Raw genomic sequence first — 21,174 nt, 5'->3', positions numbered from 1 at the left:
ACAAAGCCCGCCAAAATATTTTTAAAATTCAACGGTCAATATTCGACAAAATGAGCTGATATTACTACTGATGTCAAACTGGAAACAAAATTAATGCAAAGCGAAGAGAAAGGCATAGGGCAAATACTTATGGCCAGACTGTATTTGCTTTGTACAGACAAGCTGTTGTTACAAATCCTGGGAGAAATAAGCCTGATCCAACAGCTTTACGAGTGTTTATCACAAGCATGCAAACGACCGTAGTGTCTTTGCCTTTCCAGAATTATGCCTGGTCTTCGTCTGTCCATCTTTTTTTTGATATTACAAGTGACCTTTATAGTGCGTTTCTACGCCCAAGCCTTTGTGAACACACATACAGCCTTTGCTTCCAGAGTCACGACCAAAACTACCTGTGTTGCCTGTGTAGCAGCAGTTTTTTCACACTTTGTCAAATACTTGCCCAGTACTTATGGCAGAACTGAATTCGCCATGTACAGATAAGCTGTTGTTACAAATCCTGGGAGAAATAAGCCTGATCCAACAGCTTTACGAGTGGTAATCACATGCATCCAAACCACCAAAGTGTCTTTGCCTTTCCAGAATTATGCCTTGTCTTTGTCTGTCCATTTTTCATATTATTAGTGACCTTTATAGTGCGTTTCTATGCCAAGCCTTTCTGAACACACATGCAGCCTTTGCTTCCAGTGTCACGACCAGAACTACCTGTGTTTGCCTGTGTAGCAACAACCATTCGTACAAAAAACATAGTAAATTTGTTAGTTTACTAAATAATGACGAAGCATTAGCTAAGAAAAAAACTATTTCCGAAATTGGTTGCAGGTCCACAATTGCGAGTCAGTCAGCAGTCTACAGAAAAATTCACACAATGAAGTAAAAGAGGACTACCAGTTAGAAGAATATCTCACTGCTGTTGAAAATCCAGCGCATCCAATAAGTATTACTAAGCTACGATTAGGAGTACATCCCCTATGCATACAAACTGGAAAATATGAGAATGCAGGAGCATCCATACCAGTTGGAAAACGAAAGTGTTCAAGGTATGTGAGGAAAACCACATTCTCTTTCAACTTTAAAAATTGCTGCGGTAGCATTACCAAAGAGCAGTTGCAATGAGAACCCACACATCACAAGCCTGCCAGTGCTTTAAGTTCAACCGGAAAATAGCAAGATCATAACAATTTCTTATAGCGTTTTGAAGAAATTGTTTGGGGAAGCAGACCACATCATGAATTATCAAAACTCTGTGTGGTGCAGTCACCAATGCTGACACTGGAAGCTAGCAAGCAAGATCTCTAGTTTGTGGCTTTAAAGGAAGACTACAGCAGGCTGCACTTTGTCAAAGGTTTGGACACTGGGAGGGTAACATGTGTTAGACATTTGTCTGGTACACCAGAAGAGGTCAGGGATGAAAGTTAGTACTAGAGTGTGAGACACACCTTTTTCTCTTCAAGCATTCTGTTTTATGGCAGACAAGGTTATGACTTGGGCTTCAAGAGAAGAGGTTCAGACAATTTTAAAGTGAATCACCTCTTTACCAAAGAATTCAGAGACTAATACCAACAACAAGACCTGATCAAGGAAAGCTACAGAATTGGAGTTAGTGGTGGACAAAGCAGAAGCATTTGAGTTAGTCTCCTTTTCTGCAGTCTAGTCCCACTTTTAGTTTTCATTTAAAACATCCTTAGCAATGTTTTAGTACCAAAGTGACAGAGCTCTTATTGCTGAGATCTGATTCACACTTGTAAATGAGCATAAAAAGAAAAAGGGGTCGGTAGCATTTGCTTATCCTTATCTTTATGTGGTGACACTGACAAGATTGTGTTTGTGCCTTGTAAGGGCCTGTTTTCATTTCATGCTTTTGTGATGAGTGAGGGGAAAGGAGGAAACTGGATTCACATGATGGGTTACTCAACAGATTCTCTGCTGGTTTTTCACGGTCCACTTAACCTAGACGAACAACATTTAAACATACCACAGACCACACATGAATTTGTATGCCTAAGCAAAAATAAAACTACCATCCACAATTCACGTGAATGGACCCCTAGCTGGGAATGACTCTACAAAACTTGCAAGATAAACTCAAGTCAATCCACTTGTAATCGCAATCACAGCAGCAATGGAGATCAGGCAACGATCTTTAACACAGAAGACGAAATCAAGTCCTACCAGCATATATTCGACAGGGCTCACTGGTATAACAACCGGGCAATGTCCGTTCAACAGTTTAAGGAAATTACATTATTGAAGGACACAACATACTTCCCCATTCACTGCACCAAGGACGATATCGACGCACAAGTGATGGACGCTTTGATAAAGGCCAATGCGTATGAAAAACCACCAGGCCATTACAGGTACTATATTACTACTTCCAATATTTGTGGTTTTAAATATAGGAATCGTCGCACCATTGCACTTTACTCACAGTGCATTTTGTATCATGTAAACAGGACATTTTCTTTGTGTCTCTCTTGCAAACGGAAATCTGTTGAGCACTCAAGGTAACTCTCTTGCTCCACTGAACATCTGTCTCTTTTCCAGAGTGAATTCTTTCAACGGTGAAGAAAGCCTTTACGAAAAACCAGAAGGCCATTACAGGTACTATATTACCACTAGGACTATTTGTGGTTATAAATATAGGAATAATCGCACCATCCCACTTTACACACGGTGGTTTCTTGTACCTTGTAAAATGTCCCATCACTGGGGAAGATACGGTGGCTGACGAAGAATTGTTAAAAGAAAGAGAAGAAAAATAAAGAAAAAATTAAGGAAATAAAGGGAAAGAATAAGAAGAAAATAAAATTGAACTTAAGAAAAAGAAGAATTAAGAAAACAATAAACAAGAGAATATTTTCAGGAAGAAAGAGAGGAGTCCAAGAAAACAGAAAGTGAAAAAAGAAAGAATAAGATGTGGTATGGCTTTTAATCATCCAAACCACAGGGTGAACGCTTGACTTTTATTAACTTGATATATTTTTTACCATTCCCATATCTGATATTTTTCACTTTGTTAATAATTATTGTTTTCCATAACATTTTATTAATGTTTTGTAGTACTGGAAAGGTTTTAAAACTTTTCTACACTAAAATACAAAAAAATCGTGCAGTTTTACCAACAGTTAACTGAAATGCAAATAAAGCTGGCTGTTTTATAGAACATGAACTTTGAAAATGGGATAAGAATGGAAGTAGTTAGTAATGAACACAGACTCAGAGAAACACAGAGAAAGACTCTTGACAGAAGCTAGACAAGGCAGAATTTTTTTATGAATAAAATAAGAATATCAAAAGAAAGCAACATGAACGGTACAATTAAATAACAAAAAAAAAAAGAAAAAGTACAGAGAGGAAAAAAAGAAGCCACTTGATTGGCACTGAAGTCCTGAAGACGAAGATATGCACTTCAGAGAAAAACATAAAAATAAGATGAATGACAAGAGAAAAAAAATATCAGGAAGATGATGAGAAGTTAAGGTAGGGAAAAAGTGACTGAGCATTTAAGAAATTATTACCACATGAAAAAGAAAAAGGTTGATTCAGCTGTTAATTTAATGACAATTTACGAAGACTGTAAAGGGCCTAGTGAAACAGAATAAGAAAAATTGTATGATTCAAACATTTAAGATTTTTGGCATTGCAAGTCTTGTTTTCTTGCTCATGATGGTGAACATTTAAATTATGGGAATTATTAATACATTGTATTTTCCCAGTTTGGGCCTCGCGCTTTTATCTGTTTCGAGGTGTTTGGAACCCGCCGTGAAGCACAAAGCCTGAGTTTTTGACAAGTCTTCTCAAATGAAACAATAAAAAATTATGCAGTGACATGTTTTCTCAAATCAAACAATGATAAAATATGTAGTTACATTTTTGCCCTTCACTGAAAGTACATGTTTACATGCGTGATGAATTGTTGCTGTGCAGTTGGCGTCCGACCATGAGTGATATACCTCCATACATATCTCCATACACTCTGCGATAACAAGGGTCCAACTGTTACAATCATCCGTGTTGGCCAATACATCTTTGGAGAATATAACAATAGAGTTGATGTTCGTAGGCGTAAATATGTTTTTGGCCCGACTCAGGCTCATTTTAGCCCGAGCCGCAGGCGAGGGCTAAAATGAGCTCTGAGAAGGGCCAAAAGCATATTTACGCCCAAGAACATCAACTCTATCTCATTATAATCATTTCAGAGGGCATTTAGTTAAGAAATCAAAAACAGTTAGCGATATTTTGAACGCTGACGACTTGCAAGTCGGCGTATATTTCTGATTGTAAATCAGGTTTAAAAGTTTACAAAACTCGGCAGAAAACCACAAAATTACTCAAAACAATCTTTGCTTGAAAGGAAATTACAAAATTCTTTTGGCAGCAAAGAAATAGTCGTCATTTAGAAGTGTTTAAATTAATTGTGCTGTTAACTGAACTGGCAGTTTGGAATATGCCTAAAATTCGACTGAGCGAGTTTTGCTCAATGAAGACAAACTGTACATTTACTTCGCCGCCTGGATTCTTCTTTAAGTTTCTAAATTCTTCTTCATCTAGCTGAGAAGACTGAGAATTTGCTTCCCTGTTCAGTCCTTCAACAATTTTGTCAACAGTTGAATGGTTTTCAGTTCTGATTGGCTGGCTTCGTTATTTTCTTGTTCCTGATTGGTCCACGGCAGCGGGCTAAAATATATTTTAGCCCGCTGAATTCTCCATTTTAGCCCGCAAAATACGCCACAATGCCCGATGAAATGATTATAATAAATCAGTTTATCATAGAGGAAAGATAATGAAACATGACTGTTAAATCTTCACTTTGGGCTTGCACATTGTGTTGAAGCTTCAAGGCACTCTGACCTGACCTTAGGGCCCCCCAAGGAACAATGACTATAACAAACCGCTGAGTTAGCACAGAAATACGTAAAATGCCACTTGAATCTTGTCAGTCACTGCCAAGCCTACAGTCCCACTGTCCAGCCAAGTTAGGAGATATGCAGTAGCTAGACCCTGTCATTACCTTCTTTCACTACTACTAGTTACTAGTATTTTATGGCCACTTTTTCTTGGGCCAATTTTTTTATATATTGTTTTTTTTTAGGTTTTTAACCTTTTAACTAGCTTAAGTTATTCTTATAATGTTCACATGTTTACTTTTCTGCCATAGAAATATCAATATGATTATCACCATCATAACCATTATTATGAATAAAGGTCTCAGCTTTTGTTGCTTTCCATACACTCTGCAACAATAAGGGTCCCACTGTTACATTATCCGTGTTGGACAGTACATATTTGGAGAATACAACAATGTATTTTAGAGGAAAAATGCTAAGTACAACTTTCAAATCTTCACCTTGTGCTCACACATCGTGGTCAAAGATTATCAAATGTCAAATGCCATAACAGATGATAATGGATACTGATGTTTTATATCATGATTTAAAAAAGTTTGTCAATGTTGATGAATTTTCTTGGTACAAAGCAAGAAGTATTGCTTCAGATAACACATTTCATGTTATTCAGTTCCTGACACCTGCTGTTGAAAATCATGCATAGTGGCTGCTGTGTTACCGCACCTCCACTCACGGCTGGATACCAAGAACCTTCCACAGGGCTCAAAATTAAGCCACTCAATGGACAATGACTGGACTGATTTAGGGAGTTGACCAGTCAACCTTTTGTCTTGTCAGTCATGTTGACTGGTCACATTCGATTGAATTGAAAATTAAACAAATAAAAATTTCCATGCTGTTCAATTGTTTTAGTTATCAGTATGTAGCAAGTTGCTGTGCATTTCAGATCTTTGATCCAAAATCCTGGGTGAAATGCATCTGTTGCGAGCGTAATATTAACTTAAAAGTAAGATTATACAATGATTAACATCCGTGAACCTTAAAAAATGGGGATAATGAGGAATGAAGAAAAAAAGCAAAGAGGATCTACATTTGTAGATTTGCCAACTGTGTTGCTGGACTTTAAGACCACTTCAATTCAAAGAACCTCTGTTCAAAGGCAGCCTTGGATGGGTCGCTGGCAATTTATTGGATTATTGGCATTTCCTTGAGTACAGGAAAATGTAACTGGAACCCTCAAAAACGTGCGGAGACAGATCTTCGACTCAAGGAGAAGAAGAGAGTGGAGCATGGCGCTCGATCATTTTGGTAGAGCTTCTGTACTCAATCCCAATCTCCAATGCCAAAGTAGAAAGGCTACCATCCTTGCTAATGAATCGTATCAAGACAGATAGAAAGGCAACACTCAGCAAGAGCACTCTTAATAACCTTGCCACATTCCGGGCAGAGGGCCCAGAAAAGATTATGATCCTACTCCAGCCATTTAATCATGGCTATTTAGTGCTCACTGCCGACCTTATCAGAAAACACGGATTGAGCAATGGTCATATTGAAGAAATTTTTTAAGGCTTACATGAATAGGCATATATTCAAACATTCTACTAAGAATGACAATTTTTTATTTTCTTAAAATAATATTATACAAATTTTTAGAATGTTTTTATCACACTTAAGTAAAGCAACAGATACAAGTTCTAGTTGCCAACATGCTGATCCTTAAAGAGGTCAACTGTGTTGATAGAATTGTATGAAAGAACACTTGACAAGAAATTGAATGACATACATGTACAAGTTCAGAGAATATTGATGAGTTCTGTGTTGTCAAGATAGATTTAGTTGTGTTGTGACTGTGGCATTTAAGTGATCTATATGATGTGGCATTTTTATGGTTTAATTGAAGCCAATAGAATCAATCAGTGTAGTCTAGGTCGAATTAGGGTGTGCCACACACTGTTATTTAAAACTCGCTTATAAGAAAGTCACCTTCGAGTGAGATCAAGACATGAGAAGTGTAACCATTCAAGAAGAATAAAATAGTGAGGTTTGCGAAGAACATTCTGGCCTCTTGCCATTCCCAAAAATGTTGTGTCGATTCTTTTCCAACCTTGACACCACCTTTGAACACCCCTTTTCAACTCAAAATCAGGAAGGTGTTTTATGTTTATTGAGAAAACCCTGACTTGCCACGCAAATTTTTTTTAATCTTGCACTGATACTAGCCTTTCACTAGCAATTTAGTTTGGGTCTTCTTTCAGGTTTGTTTATCATCACCCTGTATTGTAATTATAGTTTCTGTATTTCTTGCCATAAATATCTATAGATATGTTCTACATTTATTTTCATGTTGTAAATTCTACATTTATCAATCCACTAGCAGGTTCTATTACTTGTTCGGAAGATGGACGAAGTGGGAACAGAAAACACAAAAATTTCCTCACTGCCAGGTACCGCTTCCGGAATCAAGCGATCGACATGAACAAGCCAATTTGTCACCCCGTCAACGGGCTATCAACGCATTGGAGGAATTACGTAACAGTGACATATTACAGCGCAGGATCCAAGACGTGAGTATTATACATGTGCCGAACGATTGTTTATTAAAGTTATTTAAAACATAAGACAACCTCTGAAATATATTTTGTTTATAGTTCCAATATCGTATTCCGGAGGAGCTGGTTTATTCATTTCTCGACTGTCTCAAACGTCATTGTCTGATGTCCAATCAGCCAAATGCCGTCATTAGCACTGAAATAACCATGTGCCATGAGTTAACGGAGGAAACACAGTGGGAATTTGAGAGTTTTTTATTAAATTTTATTCCGAACGAATTGTTCCAGTTTTACGTTGAAATATTGCTGAATTTTAGATATAGACAAAACCTGCAATTGAATCAGTATGAGTGGAGTCATGTGTTAGTGGTTTTTGGTGTAAACCAATTAAATCAATAAGCTATTTTTTGTTGTTGTTTAATTTTTAGTACCCTATACCATCATGCGTACTGATGTTTCTACATTTTTGTCGAAATACACAGGTTGATAGCGACAGAAGAACCCGGCAGATTTAATGCTGAAATAAAGATTGACATTTGTCATGTGGACAATATATTTTCTAGATTACAATTTTATGATTTTATTTTGTCGATCATACCGTCTGAAATCAGACAATATTGGCGTATAGACTTTTATTTTCGTTACCGCCCCCAGTAAAAATATTTTGTGATCACACAGTGATCACACATGTGATCACACACTGTGATCACGTGTGTGATCACACGTAAAAACTTTTACATGTGATCACATGTGATCACAGGTGTGATGAAGGGTGTGATGTCAGGTTGGATCACAGGTTGTTGGCATACATGTGATCACATGTAATGTGAATACTGTGCTCACAAATGTGATCACGCCTGTGATCACAGTATTCACATCTTAATCATTTGTGTGATCACATACAAGATACAGCTTTTAAGATGTGTCGGATAATGAATACGTGTTTTCTAAGGAATTCCTAAGAAATTCTATGAATCTGAGCAATACAATAAAAGCTTGCAAATAAATAGGCTTATTCTCAGGAATTCTCAGGAATCTTTGGGAATTCATAGAAATTCTGGGCAATAACTGGAAATTTCTCATGAATTTGTAGGAGTACAAAATTCTGCTTCATTAAATATGGCTAATGCAGGCATACAACAATACAGATATTTAGAACAGTTTGATTTTATTTGCTATTTAGCTACAATTTTCCGATGTATTCACTTGCCTGATCTGATGCCTTTCAATGGCATAAGCTTATATAAATTTTAAATCACTTTAAAACTTGTGGTTCATAGTGTCTGACTAAAACAAAGAAAAACAGACTTAGCTGTAATAGCAGTCTTCTGATTTAAGATGCAAAATTTAATTGCATAACAACTGTTCTTTATAGATTGTTCGCTGTAGATGGTTTCCTTGTTCTTTTTCACCTGTAAAAGTAATACAATAAGCTTAAATGTATTTTCCGATTTGTTTATTATTAAAAGAAGACTCAAGGATAATTCACTAATGAACTGATAACCTTAACATGAACATAGACAGCAAGAAAATGTCTGAAACTCGGCCGCAACAATTTACAAAACATATCCAACGAACATAAGGCAGTTTGTGCGAACAAGGAAAGTTCCAATGGTTTATAAATAGCAAAGAACATTAACTTAATTGTACTCACCAAGCACTTTGTTAACGATAATGCCATTACATCAGGATAACACCTCGAAACTAAAACCTTCAACCCGCTCCAAGAATCACAAGCTTTAGTGCACTAACACATTACAATCTGTTTCCTATAATTACTGGAAGCGAAACACATAATACTCAGACTGCAGCGGTTAAAATGCAATCTGGTTTTCAAAAGGAAAGCACGAGCGATCAACGATTAACAGAATTTCAAAACAGAGGCGCCAAAATGGAGAATAAATAATAGTCACATGGGATGACACGTGGGATGAGTTACGTTCCGTAATTGGTTAAAAGACGGAAATCCGCTGGCGTCTTGTACTGCAGTGTCAATAAACATGGCGATCGCAGGCAGATCGGAAAGAGACAATTTCACTGTTCGCGATCTCATTTTTGCCAAATTATCAAGGTTAACAATTACAATAAATGTTGAGAATGAAACACAAATGAGGTGGTCAGTTGATCTGTCAAGATTTTTGAGAATTTGAAGGGTGGAAAGTCTATTACATTCACGATGGAAGTGCAGTGATGTAGGTGAGATTTATGCTTTGAATAGTCGAGGTCTTACAATATTAAGAACTGTTTCTAATTATTCCAGTAAGCAATGCTTTCTTTGTGGAGTGATCGATGCCACACACTGACAAACAATTGTTATTCATTTGCATGTTTGGCTGTTAATGTATTTGAAGTTTTCATGTCACACAGTAATGATTTAAGCGCCGCTTTAAATTATCTTTCGACTTGTCTCTACTCGTGGATTTAAAACAACAAAATATTTTGTGTTTTAACTTAAGCTTACTCAATTACGGAACAAGCTATTTACTTGTGTAGTGCATCTTTGCTTTGACTACAGACTACTTTAGCAAGATGTAATGAGTAAATATTTCAATGGATGAGTACTATACAGAAGTGTAGCAAGGTTAAGTGTTGCCCATTCCTAGAAATTCTCAGATTTTGTTTTTTTCTGCTGTGATCACACTGTGATCACATAGCAGAGGAAATGTGATCATTAATCTTAGCGTGATCACAGTTAGAGGATGTGATCACACTGTGATCACACCATTAGGCTAGGTGATCACAAATTTTAGCGTGATCACACCTGTGATCACGCACTTTTCCGTGATCACAGTGTGATCACAAAATATTTTTACTGGGGGCTCTGTTGATAATCTTCAACACTACGTTTTTCATATGACAGAACCAATTAGGGTGTAACACTCATTATTGTGAAATTATTAAACTAGTGACGACTGATTGTTAACTGAACATTTTATGCAGCAAATTAGCGCTTTTTTTTTTTCTGTCCTTTAGTTTTTGTTTGAAGTTGGCGTTCCTTTAAACAGTTAGTTACTGTTGATTGACTTCCTAATAATGGAATTAACCAACAGCATATTTGATCGAAGTCGTAACCCACATCTAAATGTACGATTAGTGGTTGGAATTTGCCACCCTGACGATATAATATATCGAACTCAGTTCCGTATATACACGGATTACGTATTACCGGATGAAATTCAAGAGGTTTCGTCCATTTATTTTGAATTTCAAAATAGACGCCCAGAATTAAGAGGTGCTTATCAATTTAAAGATTTTAGTATTTTATGGTAATTGTTGATATTCGCCTCCCGCAGTTTTTCCTCTTTGCGTGATTTTTTCTTGCGTGAAGCTGTTTGTGTTGTAAGTCGGGCGATGGTCGTTAGGACTACATCACACGTCCCGCAGTGTAAAATAGGATCTTAAAAATAAATTGTTACTGTATTTTTTACCTCTGTGTTACTTTTTTCTTTTGTGTGAAGCGTCCCGTAGTGTAAAATAGGCTCTTTAAATAAAGTGTTACTTTATAAATAGGATCTTAAAAATAAATTGTTACTGTATTTTTTATCTCTATGTTACTTTTTTCTTTTGTGTGACGCATCCCGCAAGGTAAAATAGGCTCTTTAAATAAAATGTTACTTTATTTTTATATTTGTGTGACTTGTTTCGTGACGTAATTTCCCATGAAAACAAAACTGCAGCTTAATAAGAGATGCACCGCTAAATAACGTTATTTTCATCGTTGTGTGACTTTCTGCGTGACGTAATTTCTCCATAAGCCAATCACAGCCCTCAGAAATAATTTACCGCGGCCATCTTGAATATGCAAATGAAGCTATCCTGCTCTCTGATTGGTCCATTCAAATTTCTGCTGCTCTCTACCGGGTGGATAAGCTACCTTTACTACTACTACTACCTTTACTACTAGTTTCATCCAAGACATGTTTATACAAAAAAGGCACGACCATTTTGAAAAAAAAAAAAGGAAATTTATACAAAATCGCTGTCAATGCCAGCTCATGTGGACATTAATTGCAGTGTTCATTCTTATAGTGCATAATTGCACTTGTAGCAACCATTTTTAGCCTTAATTCTCTCCACTTCTATCCAGAAAGAAGCCCTAATCTTTTGTATTTATAAACTTTTTAAATATTTTTACCAGATAAAATTTTTAGGTGTGGCCAGTTCATTTTTCACACCATTAATACCCATATACTTTTATATACACATATGGCAAATCGTTTTACATTAAGCACCCCCTATTCAATAATTTACATACACTTAACACTAGTGTAAGTCTTGAAATCCTGTTAGCAAGCCTAAGGTCACTAAATGTTATTGTAATGTAGGTAATGAAGAATTTAAGTGTTTAGTTCTCATTTGAGACAAATTTTAGATTACTTAATCCAACCCATTTTACACAACATTGCTAGTCCCCTCGCAATGGAGACAGATACACAGTTTTCTTAACACTGGGCCTTAATCAAGGTATAAACAAATGGTAATAATCCTTAAATTAATGTGTGGTAACACCTATAAGAAATTCAACAAGTACACACATGTGCAACAGATACATGTGTACTTACATACTTCTGGCTTCGGAGGCAGACACTGGAAGGGTTGTTAATGATTCTCCATAGTTGTAATGCTATGAAGTACTCTCTACCATTGTATGTAACCTTCATGGAAGTACAACTCCTTTAACACCAAACCTTGAAGTGGAATCTATTGGCAAAAGCATCAGAAAAAATATCATCAAGGAGAGCCCTTTAGAAACAACAATGCACATATATTGTGGGCTTAACCACATCCAAAACAAATTGCTCCTATGTCTAGATTTTTTATCTATCATAATGAGTCACAATTTGTGCAATTACCAAGACCCACAAGTTTTCCAATTATATTAAAGGTGCCCATGTTTCCAGGTTAGGTCTGATTTGTGTTGAGAACTGCCTTTTTTGCTGATTAATGCATGCAACCACCCTAAATAACTGGCCATTTTACTACTGTACATTTAATAATGTAATGATATAAGCAAAACAAGTATGCTAAAAGTTAAGCCTGGGTAGACGTCAAACTCATTAACATATTGGAAAAATAAACCTTCATAACTTAAAAACGCAACATTGAGATGAAGAAATATTTAACCATTCAACTCTCTAACTCATGTACAATCAATTTTGAAAGTATTGTTTCGGGGGTTAGGTGCACTTTAAGTGACTCCTGATCTAATGCAAAATTCTCTCTTTGATTTACAAGCAAACACAGGGCAAATGTAAGAGAGAGCCTAGCAATTCATCACGACAAATATTGATCCCAAACTAAGCTTAAAACAGCAATATAATTTTCTTGACCTCCACAAAATTGAAAAAAAAAACAGACTTTGTACAAAATATAAAAAAAATCTCAAAATACTCTGGGTAGAGAAAGTTTTTAGTTTTGGGCAAGGGACACTGACATTAATTCAATAGTAATATTTTCTTGGCGACAAAACATTAATTTGACTTGATATAGCGTAGTTATTCGCCTTACAAGGCGCACGGTTTCTTCGAGAAAAATCTGTTTTTCTGTGGGAAGTTTATGCCAAAATTGGGGTGCGTCTAATCTTATAGCCGAGTATTTTCAGCTCCCACCAAAATCTTATGACCGCCAATTTACCGGAACTTGCAGTAAAAACAAGAGAAATGAAAACACTTAACGTTGACTATTGACTTTTACAGTAAGATATAACAAACAGCAAGTTTAAACACAAAGTTTATGACTGAAGTTATTAACGCGTAAAAACAAGTTTAAGTAACAGCTATATATGCCAGAATTTTGTTGACTTAGACAAAGGGAATCAAGCATACTCATTTGAAACAAACCTTTCTAACGTGAAAAGAGGAAAATGACTTTAGAAGACAAGGAAAACACCAAAAAAACTTGAGAATCTTTCAAAACCACTTGATAAACAAAGTACGAAGCGATACCAAGCATGCTTGAGAACTTGGTAACCAAGCTACAAACTCAGTGGTCACTGGTAACTACACCTCTGCCAGGTTACTAAGCAGCTAAGTTCGAAGCATACCGTATTTACTCGAATAAGCGCCGCGGCGCTTATTTAATTTTTCGCGCTTCAAGTGCGGCGCTTTTTCGAGGGCGGCGCTTATTTGAGGGCGGCGCTTATTTAAAATTTGGACGCCACAAGGAATCTTATATTTTACAGTAATTGAAAAATAGCGTCTTTTGATTGTCAGTATTCGTCTCTTGCTGAAGAGAGAAGTGGTGCTAGCTGTCCTGGCAAAGTTCGCGACCTTCACAACATATACAGAACTACCAGATAACTACATATTGTAAAAATGTTGGATAGAAAACTTATTGACAAGCGGAAAAACAAACACATTAAACTGCAAAACATCGCTTTTGATGGAAAGAAATGTCCCAGTTTGTTTTAGAATTGATTTGTAGTGCTGTTTTTAGTTAAACGGAATCCCTCGAATAAGCGCCGCATCGGGGCTGCGGCGCTTATTCGGGGGCGGCGCTTATTAACTTTTTTGTCCCAATTGCGGCGCTTATTCGAGGGCGGCGCTTAATCGGGGGCGGCGCTTATTCGAGTAAATACGGTACATACTTTTTAGCAGGAAATGTAACCATTTTACTCAAAGATTGTACCAAGGAGTATGAACAACATTCAGACATTCAAATTCTGTTAGAAAGACTGACCTTAAAGTGATCACTGCATCTTTTCAACCCACCAGCTCATGGTGCATCTTATAACCAAGTGTTTTTGGAGAATTTTCAGTTTGTAAACTTAGTGTAACAAGGTTGCCAAGACTCTGCCAAGTTTGGGGTGCGTCTTATAACCGAGTGCGCCTTATAACCGAATAACTAGGGTATAATGTACAAATAACAGAAGCATGAAACAGGTTGAAATCACTAAACTGAGTACAGAATTCCGCCATTACTAAAATAACAATAACAATATATTAATGCTACCTATGCTTAATAAAAATGCCATTGTATTTTTTAAGTTGCCGGGTGCAATTATTGTCTAGATCTTCAAAACATAATTCGAAGTACAAAGTGATTAATAGACAATGGAGGCAACATTTTATGAAGAAAAATGTGTATCAGATAACACTTTGTGCACTAGCATTAAGGTATCAGCCACCGTTCAAAAGTGCAGTTTTTCTAAATTTGAGATTTTATAATGTTCAGTTAAAGCTCTCCAAGTGCGTTCTTTTACAAAAAAGTTCACAAAAAAATCTTATTTCTCCACAAAGTTATAGCGCGATGAAGTTACTGCCAGGTTGATTATGTTAATTGCCTGTTGAGATGTCCTATCAACGCGTCACGAAATCCCAGCTCCATTGTTCACGCAAGAACATATTTGCAAGAACAAGCGGTCAAGCGCCAAATGCAGGCAGTTCGGTTTCCGCACAAACAAATGAAAGGTGATCGGAAATGCATGTTGAGAACCGATTGAAGATCTAGAAAGTGGCCACACTGAATAGAAGATGAGCTTCTGTTTAATGGAAACAAGCACACATCAATATTGAAATAAAACTTCAGTGAGAGAGAAATATCGTTTATTATTAAAAAACTTTTACACTTGGCAGTCCTTAGACTGACGGCGGATACTGTCTGTGTTGTGAAACATTTAGGGTTTACAATCGACGATATTTATTGTCTGAATATATGTAAGCCTAAAATCAACTTTATTCTTACCCAGCTAGAACAACTAGACTCATTTCGGCCAGCCTGTTTTCTTTTGTGTTGACCGACCAATATTTGAGGCTTCACCTACACTTTTGCAATCGCTGTTTGTTACCGGCTTTGTTCTGCTTTTGATGAATCAACACACAACCAAACTCGAAGCATGTCAAGAAAATTATATAACAAAAATGCGGCTCCGTATGCTGTTTGTTACTGGCTTTGTTCTGCTTTTGATGAATCAACACACAACCAAACTCGAAGCATGTCAAGAAAATTATATAACAAAAATGCGGCTCCGTACGGGGAGCAAGAATTATGAATTTTCTATAAACTGTATAACCGCGATTTGTGCCTATTGTCAAGCATCTATTGTTCGAGAAAGATGACCCTTCCTGGTAAGCATCAACCTTGACGTTCCAGGCGTTCTAATCCCATTATGGGTAAGACTCTGCAAAAAAAATATATTTTGCTTTTTTCTCGGAAAGAAAATTTCGACAAATTGAACGTACGTTTTTAACTCCAAGTCGGCAGCCCCTGAACCGATTTGGCTGAAATTTGGCCAGCTTATTGTCAGATAGTTCTTCTCCAAAACCGTGTCTGCGACTTTTGTTTTCTTTTGTCATTTTCGTAAAATTTATGTTTTTCCACAGGAAGTGCCGATGATTCGTCTCCCCTAACTTTATCTTCCCATTACAAAAGAACAAACGCACTTGTCAAAAATCTGAGACACAGTATTTTAGAGAAAGGTGTTAAGAGGCCGACATTGTTTAAAGTTTTTGTCATTTTTAAAGGAATAATTCATAATCTGGAAATATAAAGCTTTAAGAAAATGTATGGTTTGTAGGGGTTAAATTTATTAAAAACAAAAGCTTTAGAGCGATCAGCGCACAGACGGTGGCTGATAAGGGTGGCTGATACCTTAAGATTTTGTTTACTTTAAACAAAGCCCTAAAATTCTGAGCTCAAGGGAAACAAATGAAGCAACCTTGAAAGAAACTTTTCTTCAGATCACAAAGAAAATGTTTTCAAAAGGATTAAAATTACCAAAACTTATGCAATACTGTACATTACAGTATAATTTTGTTTTTGCTAAGTCCATGTTCAAGTTTGTGATTTCCGTTAAAAACACATTTGATTCGTCATGACACTATTTCTTTGGCCATCGAAGGAAAGATAATTTTCTTTCCCAGAAGATTTTTTAGCACTCTGTACTCGCGATCTATGACTTTCCATTTTAGATTCACTTAAAACTAGATCAATGTTTTTTCTCCCATTTAAGTCAGAAAAGGGAATTTTCCATATTATTTATAATGGTAAACAATACTTGCAAGTTTATACATTCAAGCTACAATGGACCCAAAGATCGAGTTCTCTAAAAACAATGATGCAGGGCTGTCACTAAGGGCCGGGGGCCGGGGAATTCCCCCAGCTGCTATGAGTTTTATCCCCAGCTACTTTGAAACAAAACCAAAACACTGGAAAGTGGAAAATAAATCAAACAACAAAAATTGTGAATTAAAAAAGAACCCTTAAGTTTATCAATACAAACTCTTATTCATCTTTTAAAAAGAGCGATATTACAATTGGTGCGAGGAGTGAAAACGCGTAATGTTGAACAATGTCATCTGCTTTCGAAAGCGCGCGATTTTACAACGTGTTTGTTTCATTCACATTCGTTGTCGGAGTTTTTGGCTCTGCGTTGAAATGGCATCCAGAAAACGGAAAGCAGAGGCCGATAACCAAAGAAAACTGGACTTCTTCTTCTGTCCTGGCTCCACTTCATAATTTACCGAACAAATAACAGTTCGGGTTTAGTTTCGATCAGCGTTTCCCTTCGAATCGAACACCTGGGATGACACGTGAACGAATTTGCAAAAGATGCATGTTGCCAAGTGGTAGTTGAACTGTGCACAATTTCCAGAGAAAAAAATCTGCCATCAGTTTACTGCATACTTACAACCTCGTCTCGCCTGTTGACTTTTGTTTTTTTGCACATCAACAAAGAAATAAATTAAAGTCGATCGTACACGCTTTGTATGCGTTCCAGTTATTGCTTTGCCTGACAAACAATTGTCCCGTCTTTTTGTATTCCATATCACTGCTGAATTTTTTGACATGTTAATTTCTCAAAGCAATGTTTTCCTTCAAGAAAAACTGAACCAGTTTGACGTTCCCGAAACGTTCTTGACGCCATGTTTTCTGCTCGTGGAGTCGTGGTTTCATTCGTTCCCAGTCTTTTTCAACTTTTCTTTTCTGTCACGCCGTGAGTCACCAGTCACGCCGGCCGTTTAACTCAGTGTTTTGGTGTGTGTTATCAGCACCGCACGTAACACATTGTAAAACAGTTTCATTTCGCAAGATATTCTAATTTAAGGACTTACAATTCTCGTAGGACTTAAGTGAAGAAAAGAGAGTTAAAAGATCAATACCCCAAGTCAAATCAAAAATGTTTTGTCATGATAAAAGCATACGAGAATCAAGAATGACTCTTGAAAACTAGCCAGACCAGGTCTTGTCAATGCCATATAGAGAGATAACACTTGTAATTTAAGTTGGAGTGGTATAAAAAAATTGTATTGAAATCAATGTGTTTTGAGAAACTTTTGTTGCCTAAAACGGCTAAAACCTAAACCTCCGCACCTACCTCCCCGCCCCCCTCACCAAATCAGGGTTACAAAAAATAATTTTGTCCCCGCCTACTTTTTTACTTTCCCCTAGCTCCTACTTGAAAAGTTAGTGACAGCCCTGTGATGAGTTAAAATTCATTAAAGCAAATTTGACTATGTTCACAGTTGTAGCTTGTGCAGTTTCTGACTGTCATAGCAAAAAGGAAACTATTTGGACAATCAAACTTTGTGCAAACAGGTGCAACAACAAAGGTGGCACTAACCTGCTACTGATCAACCAGCGACAATCCACTGGAGGTGAAGAAAACAATTCCCAACAGAAGGAATGTTCATCTACAATTTTGTGGCCAACAACACTAAAAGGAAAGAAAACAACACATGTATTAATCTTTGTAAAACAAATTCTTGTCTTATTCATGCAAATGTTACGTTTAAGTTTCAGTATATAACAACAACAATGGACTCCACTGAATTGAACTCCAGTGAATAAGTTGTTGGTTAAGCATGCCTACTCCAAACTGAATGACCAGATGGGATACTGGGTAGACATCTTTGGTTATCTTAGCAATATTCCATTTATTTATATCAAGATATTTTCTTTCTTTGAGAGCGTTAACAGGGCTGTGCTCTAAGGGTGCCCGGGTGCCTCAGGCGACTAGCTTTTGTCTTTGGGCGACCAGATAATCATATTTCTTTCATGGGTTTCTGGGCACCCTGGATCACATACAGTAGTTTGGAACCTTTGGGCTCCTTGTAATTTTTCTTAGAGCACAGCCTTGGTTAAGAGCGTGATCTACAGTGTAAGCAACCTGTCTTATTTTAAAGTTCAATCTGTCACGGACGACAATAATATTACTTTTTTCTGAATTTCCCAGTTAACATTTGGTCAATCATGCCAATCGCTTTAGGAACTTTTCGTGAATGTTAGCCATCTTCTGCCCAGTTACTACCGAAATTTTGTGTCCAGCCTTACATACTGTATTTATTCGATTAAGCGCCCAACCTTGAATAAGCGCCCACCCTGAAGGTAGGAAAAGTTAATAAGCGCCCAGCCTCGAATAAGCGCCCACCCCCCACGCCACAAAAAAACTGAAGTGCACAAGAGAAGTATTGATTATTGAAATTCACTAAGAACTTTTAAGGAGACTTCCCCCATGACCGAGTTTTCTTAGTATTTTACAGAAACTTTCAAGAACAGTTAAAATTCTGCTTTGGTACACCTTTACGTTGTGTTATTTTCTATCGTTTTGTTACAAAAATAAACTTATTATTTGCTGAAAATCGTAAACATTTAATAAGCGCCCAGCCTCGAATAAGCGCCCTCTCTCAAGGTCCAAAAATTTAATAAGCGCCCAGGGCTCTTAATCGAATAAATACGGTAATATAACAGAAATTATAGAAATCTTTCCTTCAGGTCCCAATATTTTGAGAAATTATCATCCTTTGTTACAGGGAAATATCACTTGAAATGTCTCAAACTTTGCCTCAAATTTTTGGAACGATCTATCGCAAGAACGTAGAACATATGTGCATATTGTTGCAATACTTTGGCACAATACTGTTGTTGAATAACAATAAATAGGAGATTGCCATGAAAGAAATTCAAGATGCAGTAAGTAACCCTGAAATTCTTCGACTGTAGAGATTTTTTAAAAACCCAAGAAAACCTTGTTGAACAAGATTTACACTGGACTCAATAAATGGATAATTAAAATGCTTTACAATAAATGCCTGCCCTCTAGTTAACAATATCAACACTAACTTCAGTCTAGATTGAAGAACTGATGACAAGGTGAATTATCAACCAGCAAATTTTGTCAATCAAGCACCCTAAAGGAACGACGTTCTATCCTGTGCAAGAAACTCTTTAATAAGATTATGCTCGATAGTAGCCATACCACAGGAACATACCACAGGAAAATGTAAATATGTATAACCTCAGAAGTCAACGTCATTTTCAAGCATGTAAGGCTCGAACAAATCGTTTTAAACATAGTTTTTTTCCTTCTATGTCAAATTTTTAATATAGTTATAATAGATTTTAATAGTTGTATTTTTAATAATTATCTCTGTAAATTTTTACGCAATTCAGTTTTTAGACTGTCATGTAAGAATATCAATAAACTATCTATCTATCTATCAACGACAATCAATAAAAAACTTTTTTCATGATTTCAATTTTTCATCAGTTGCTGATATTAATCAACAACAATAATTTTTATTTCTGATCTCAATTTTTTATCAATTGACCTACCTATTTAACCCCCCCCCCAACCCCCTTTTGAAGTCAAAAAATGTCATTTTTATGAAAATGCATTCTTCGTCATTTATATTTATTTGGTTTGAATGTCAGATATCTTAGTGAGTGTAAATTCAAGACCCTCCTCCCCCCACCCTAAAAAAAAAACATGCAACCAAAAAACGTGCACGTGGGTCAGTACGCACTCACTCCCCATGCCAAGGTGACCTTTGGCCAGATGCTATGGCTTACTTGGGGTCAAATTTCCCACCCTCCTACATAAAAAAATCCTTTGTCTCTCTGACTTTTTATCAGTGTTTATAAACGGACTAGATAAATAACTTATAAAAGTAACTGATCTGCTATGAAACCTCCTTGAAAAACAGGATTGACTACAACAGTTTTTAGTGCAAGCATACATATTTTACCGGCTTATGTAGACCCCCTATGTATTAAGCCTGACAAAGCTCACATTGTTTCAGCTTCAGTAAAATAACTTCGAACGTGGCATATTAGTTTCGGAAATTTTAAACCCGATGTATCAAAAACAAGCAGAAACATAACTGAAAAGATAATCGGCGAACAATAAATAACAATTGTTATGTCGACTACTCAGTACTGCCGGAATTCAATTCAATTCAGTTCAAATAAATACTATGTCAACACGCAAAGCTTGTGTCTATTGTACCGAAGGTTAGCTGTGTCAAATGGCCTTTCGAACTTTTCTTCTCTATTTCAATTGCAATTAAACAATAACTCGATATTGGATCCCTTTTATCAGTTTCCTGCATAATGAATACGGCCTGCGCAATTAGGCCGTGGAACTTCGTCTCTTTGTATTCAACTTACCTCGCTTTCGATCGAAGCTTCTGATTTGCCTGAAGAAGCGTCCGGAGTGAAACGAAATTCATACTAGAGATAAAATCACTTAGAAGCTCGTCTTATCTATGAATCAAGTTTAAAAATGCGGCTAAAACAGAGAGCGCGATACGGAAACTCCTCCATAAACACGAATGAACTCATCTCTCCAAAGGAATGCATGATGAATGAGTCACGTGCCCTCGCCTCTCCCCTCCTCACAAAGGCTCCCCAGGGAAAACTATTCAAAGGTGGGATCCCCTCTGCGGAAAAGACTTGGAGCAGAGTTTGTTTTCGCAAAATATTATTGCCGATGCTTTTAATTATTCTTATCTCCAACGCCGTGGCACTTGATTTGTGGCCGAAGTAACCAGCGATTACCG

At 36.8% G+C, this 21,174-nt stretch overlaps 2 protein-coding genes and 1 long non-coding RNA gene across 4 annotated transcripts in view; 2 read left to right on the top strand and 1 right to left on the bottom strand.

Annotated features, from left to right (window-relative positions):
• Positions 1 to 1,554, top strand: part of LOC144652105 (uncharacterized) — a 19,788-nt gene extending 18,234 nt beyond the window's left edge. Inside the window, exons 14-15 of the mRNA XM_078512137.1 lie at positions 820 to 1,037; positions 1,452 to 1,554. Coding sequence (XP_078368263.1) covers positions 820 to 1,037; positions 1,452 to 1,554 — 321 coding nt within the window. The remainder of the gene's footprint in view (positions 1 to 819; positions 1,038 to 1,451) is intronic.
• Positions 1,555 to 2,020: 466 nt separating this feature from the next.
• LOC144652103 (uncharacterized) lies at positions 2,021 to 2,728 on the top strand. The gene is made up of 2 exons (XM_078512134.1): positions 2,021 to 2,357; positions 2,545 to 2,728. Exons 1-2 carry the CDS (start codon positions 2,212 to 2,214, stop codon positions 2,726 to 2,728), a joined length of 330 nt encoding a protein of 109 aa, XP_078368260.1. The 5' UTR covers positions 2,021 to 2,211.
• A 9,234-nt stretch (positions 2,729 to 11,962) lies between these two features.
• LOC144650126 (uncharacterized) lies at positions 11,963 to 20,946 on the bottom strand. Of its 2 annotated transcripts, none has more exons than XR_013570019.1 (3): positions 20,783 to 20,946; positions 17,954 to 18,050; positions 11,963 to 12,097 (listed from the first exon to the last, which is right to left on the bottom strand). It is a non-coding gene; the product is annotated as an uncharacterized LOC144650126 (long non-coding RNA). The 2 variants fall into 2 exon arrangements; XR_013570020.1 differs by having other exon boundaries at positions 17,958 to 18,050.
• Between the last annotated feature and the right edge of the window lie 228 nt (positions 20,947 to 21,174).

Source organism: Oculina patagonica, chromosome 4, assembly GCF_052425735.1.
Source record: "Oculina patagonica isolate OP01 chromosome 4, crgOcupat, whole genome shotgun sequence".
NCBI classification, from domain to species: Eukaryota; Metazoa; Cnidaria; class Anthozoa; order Scleractinia; family Oculinidae; genus Oculina; species Oculina patagonica.
This window is presented reverse-complemented; position numbering and strand designations above follow the sequence as displayed.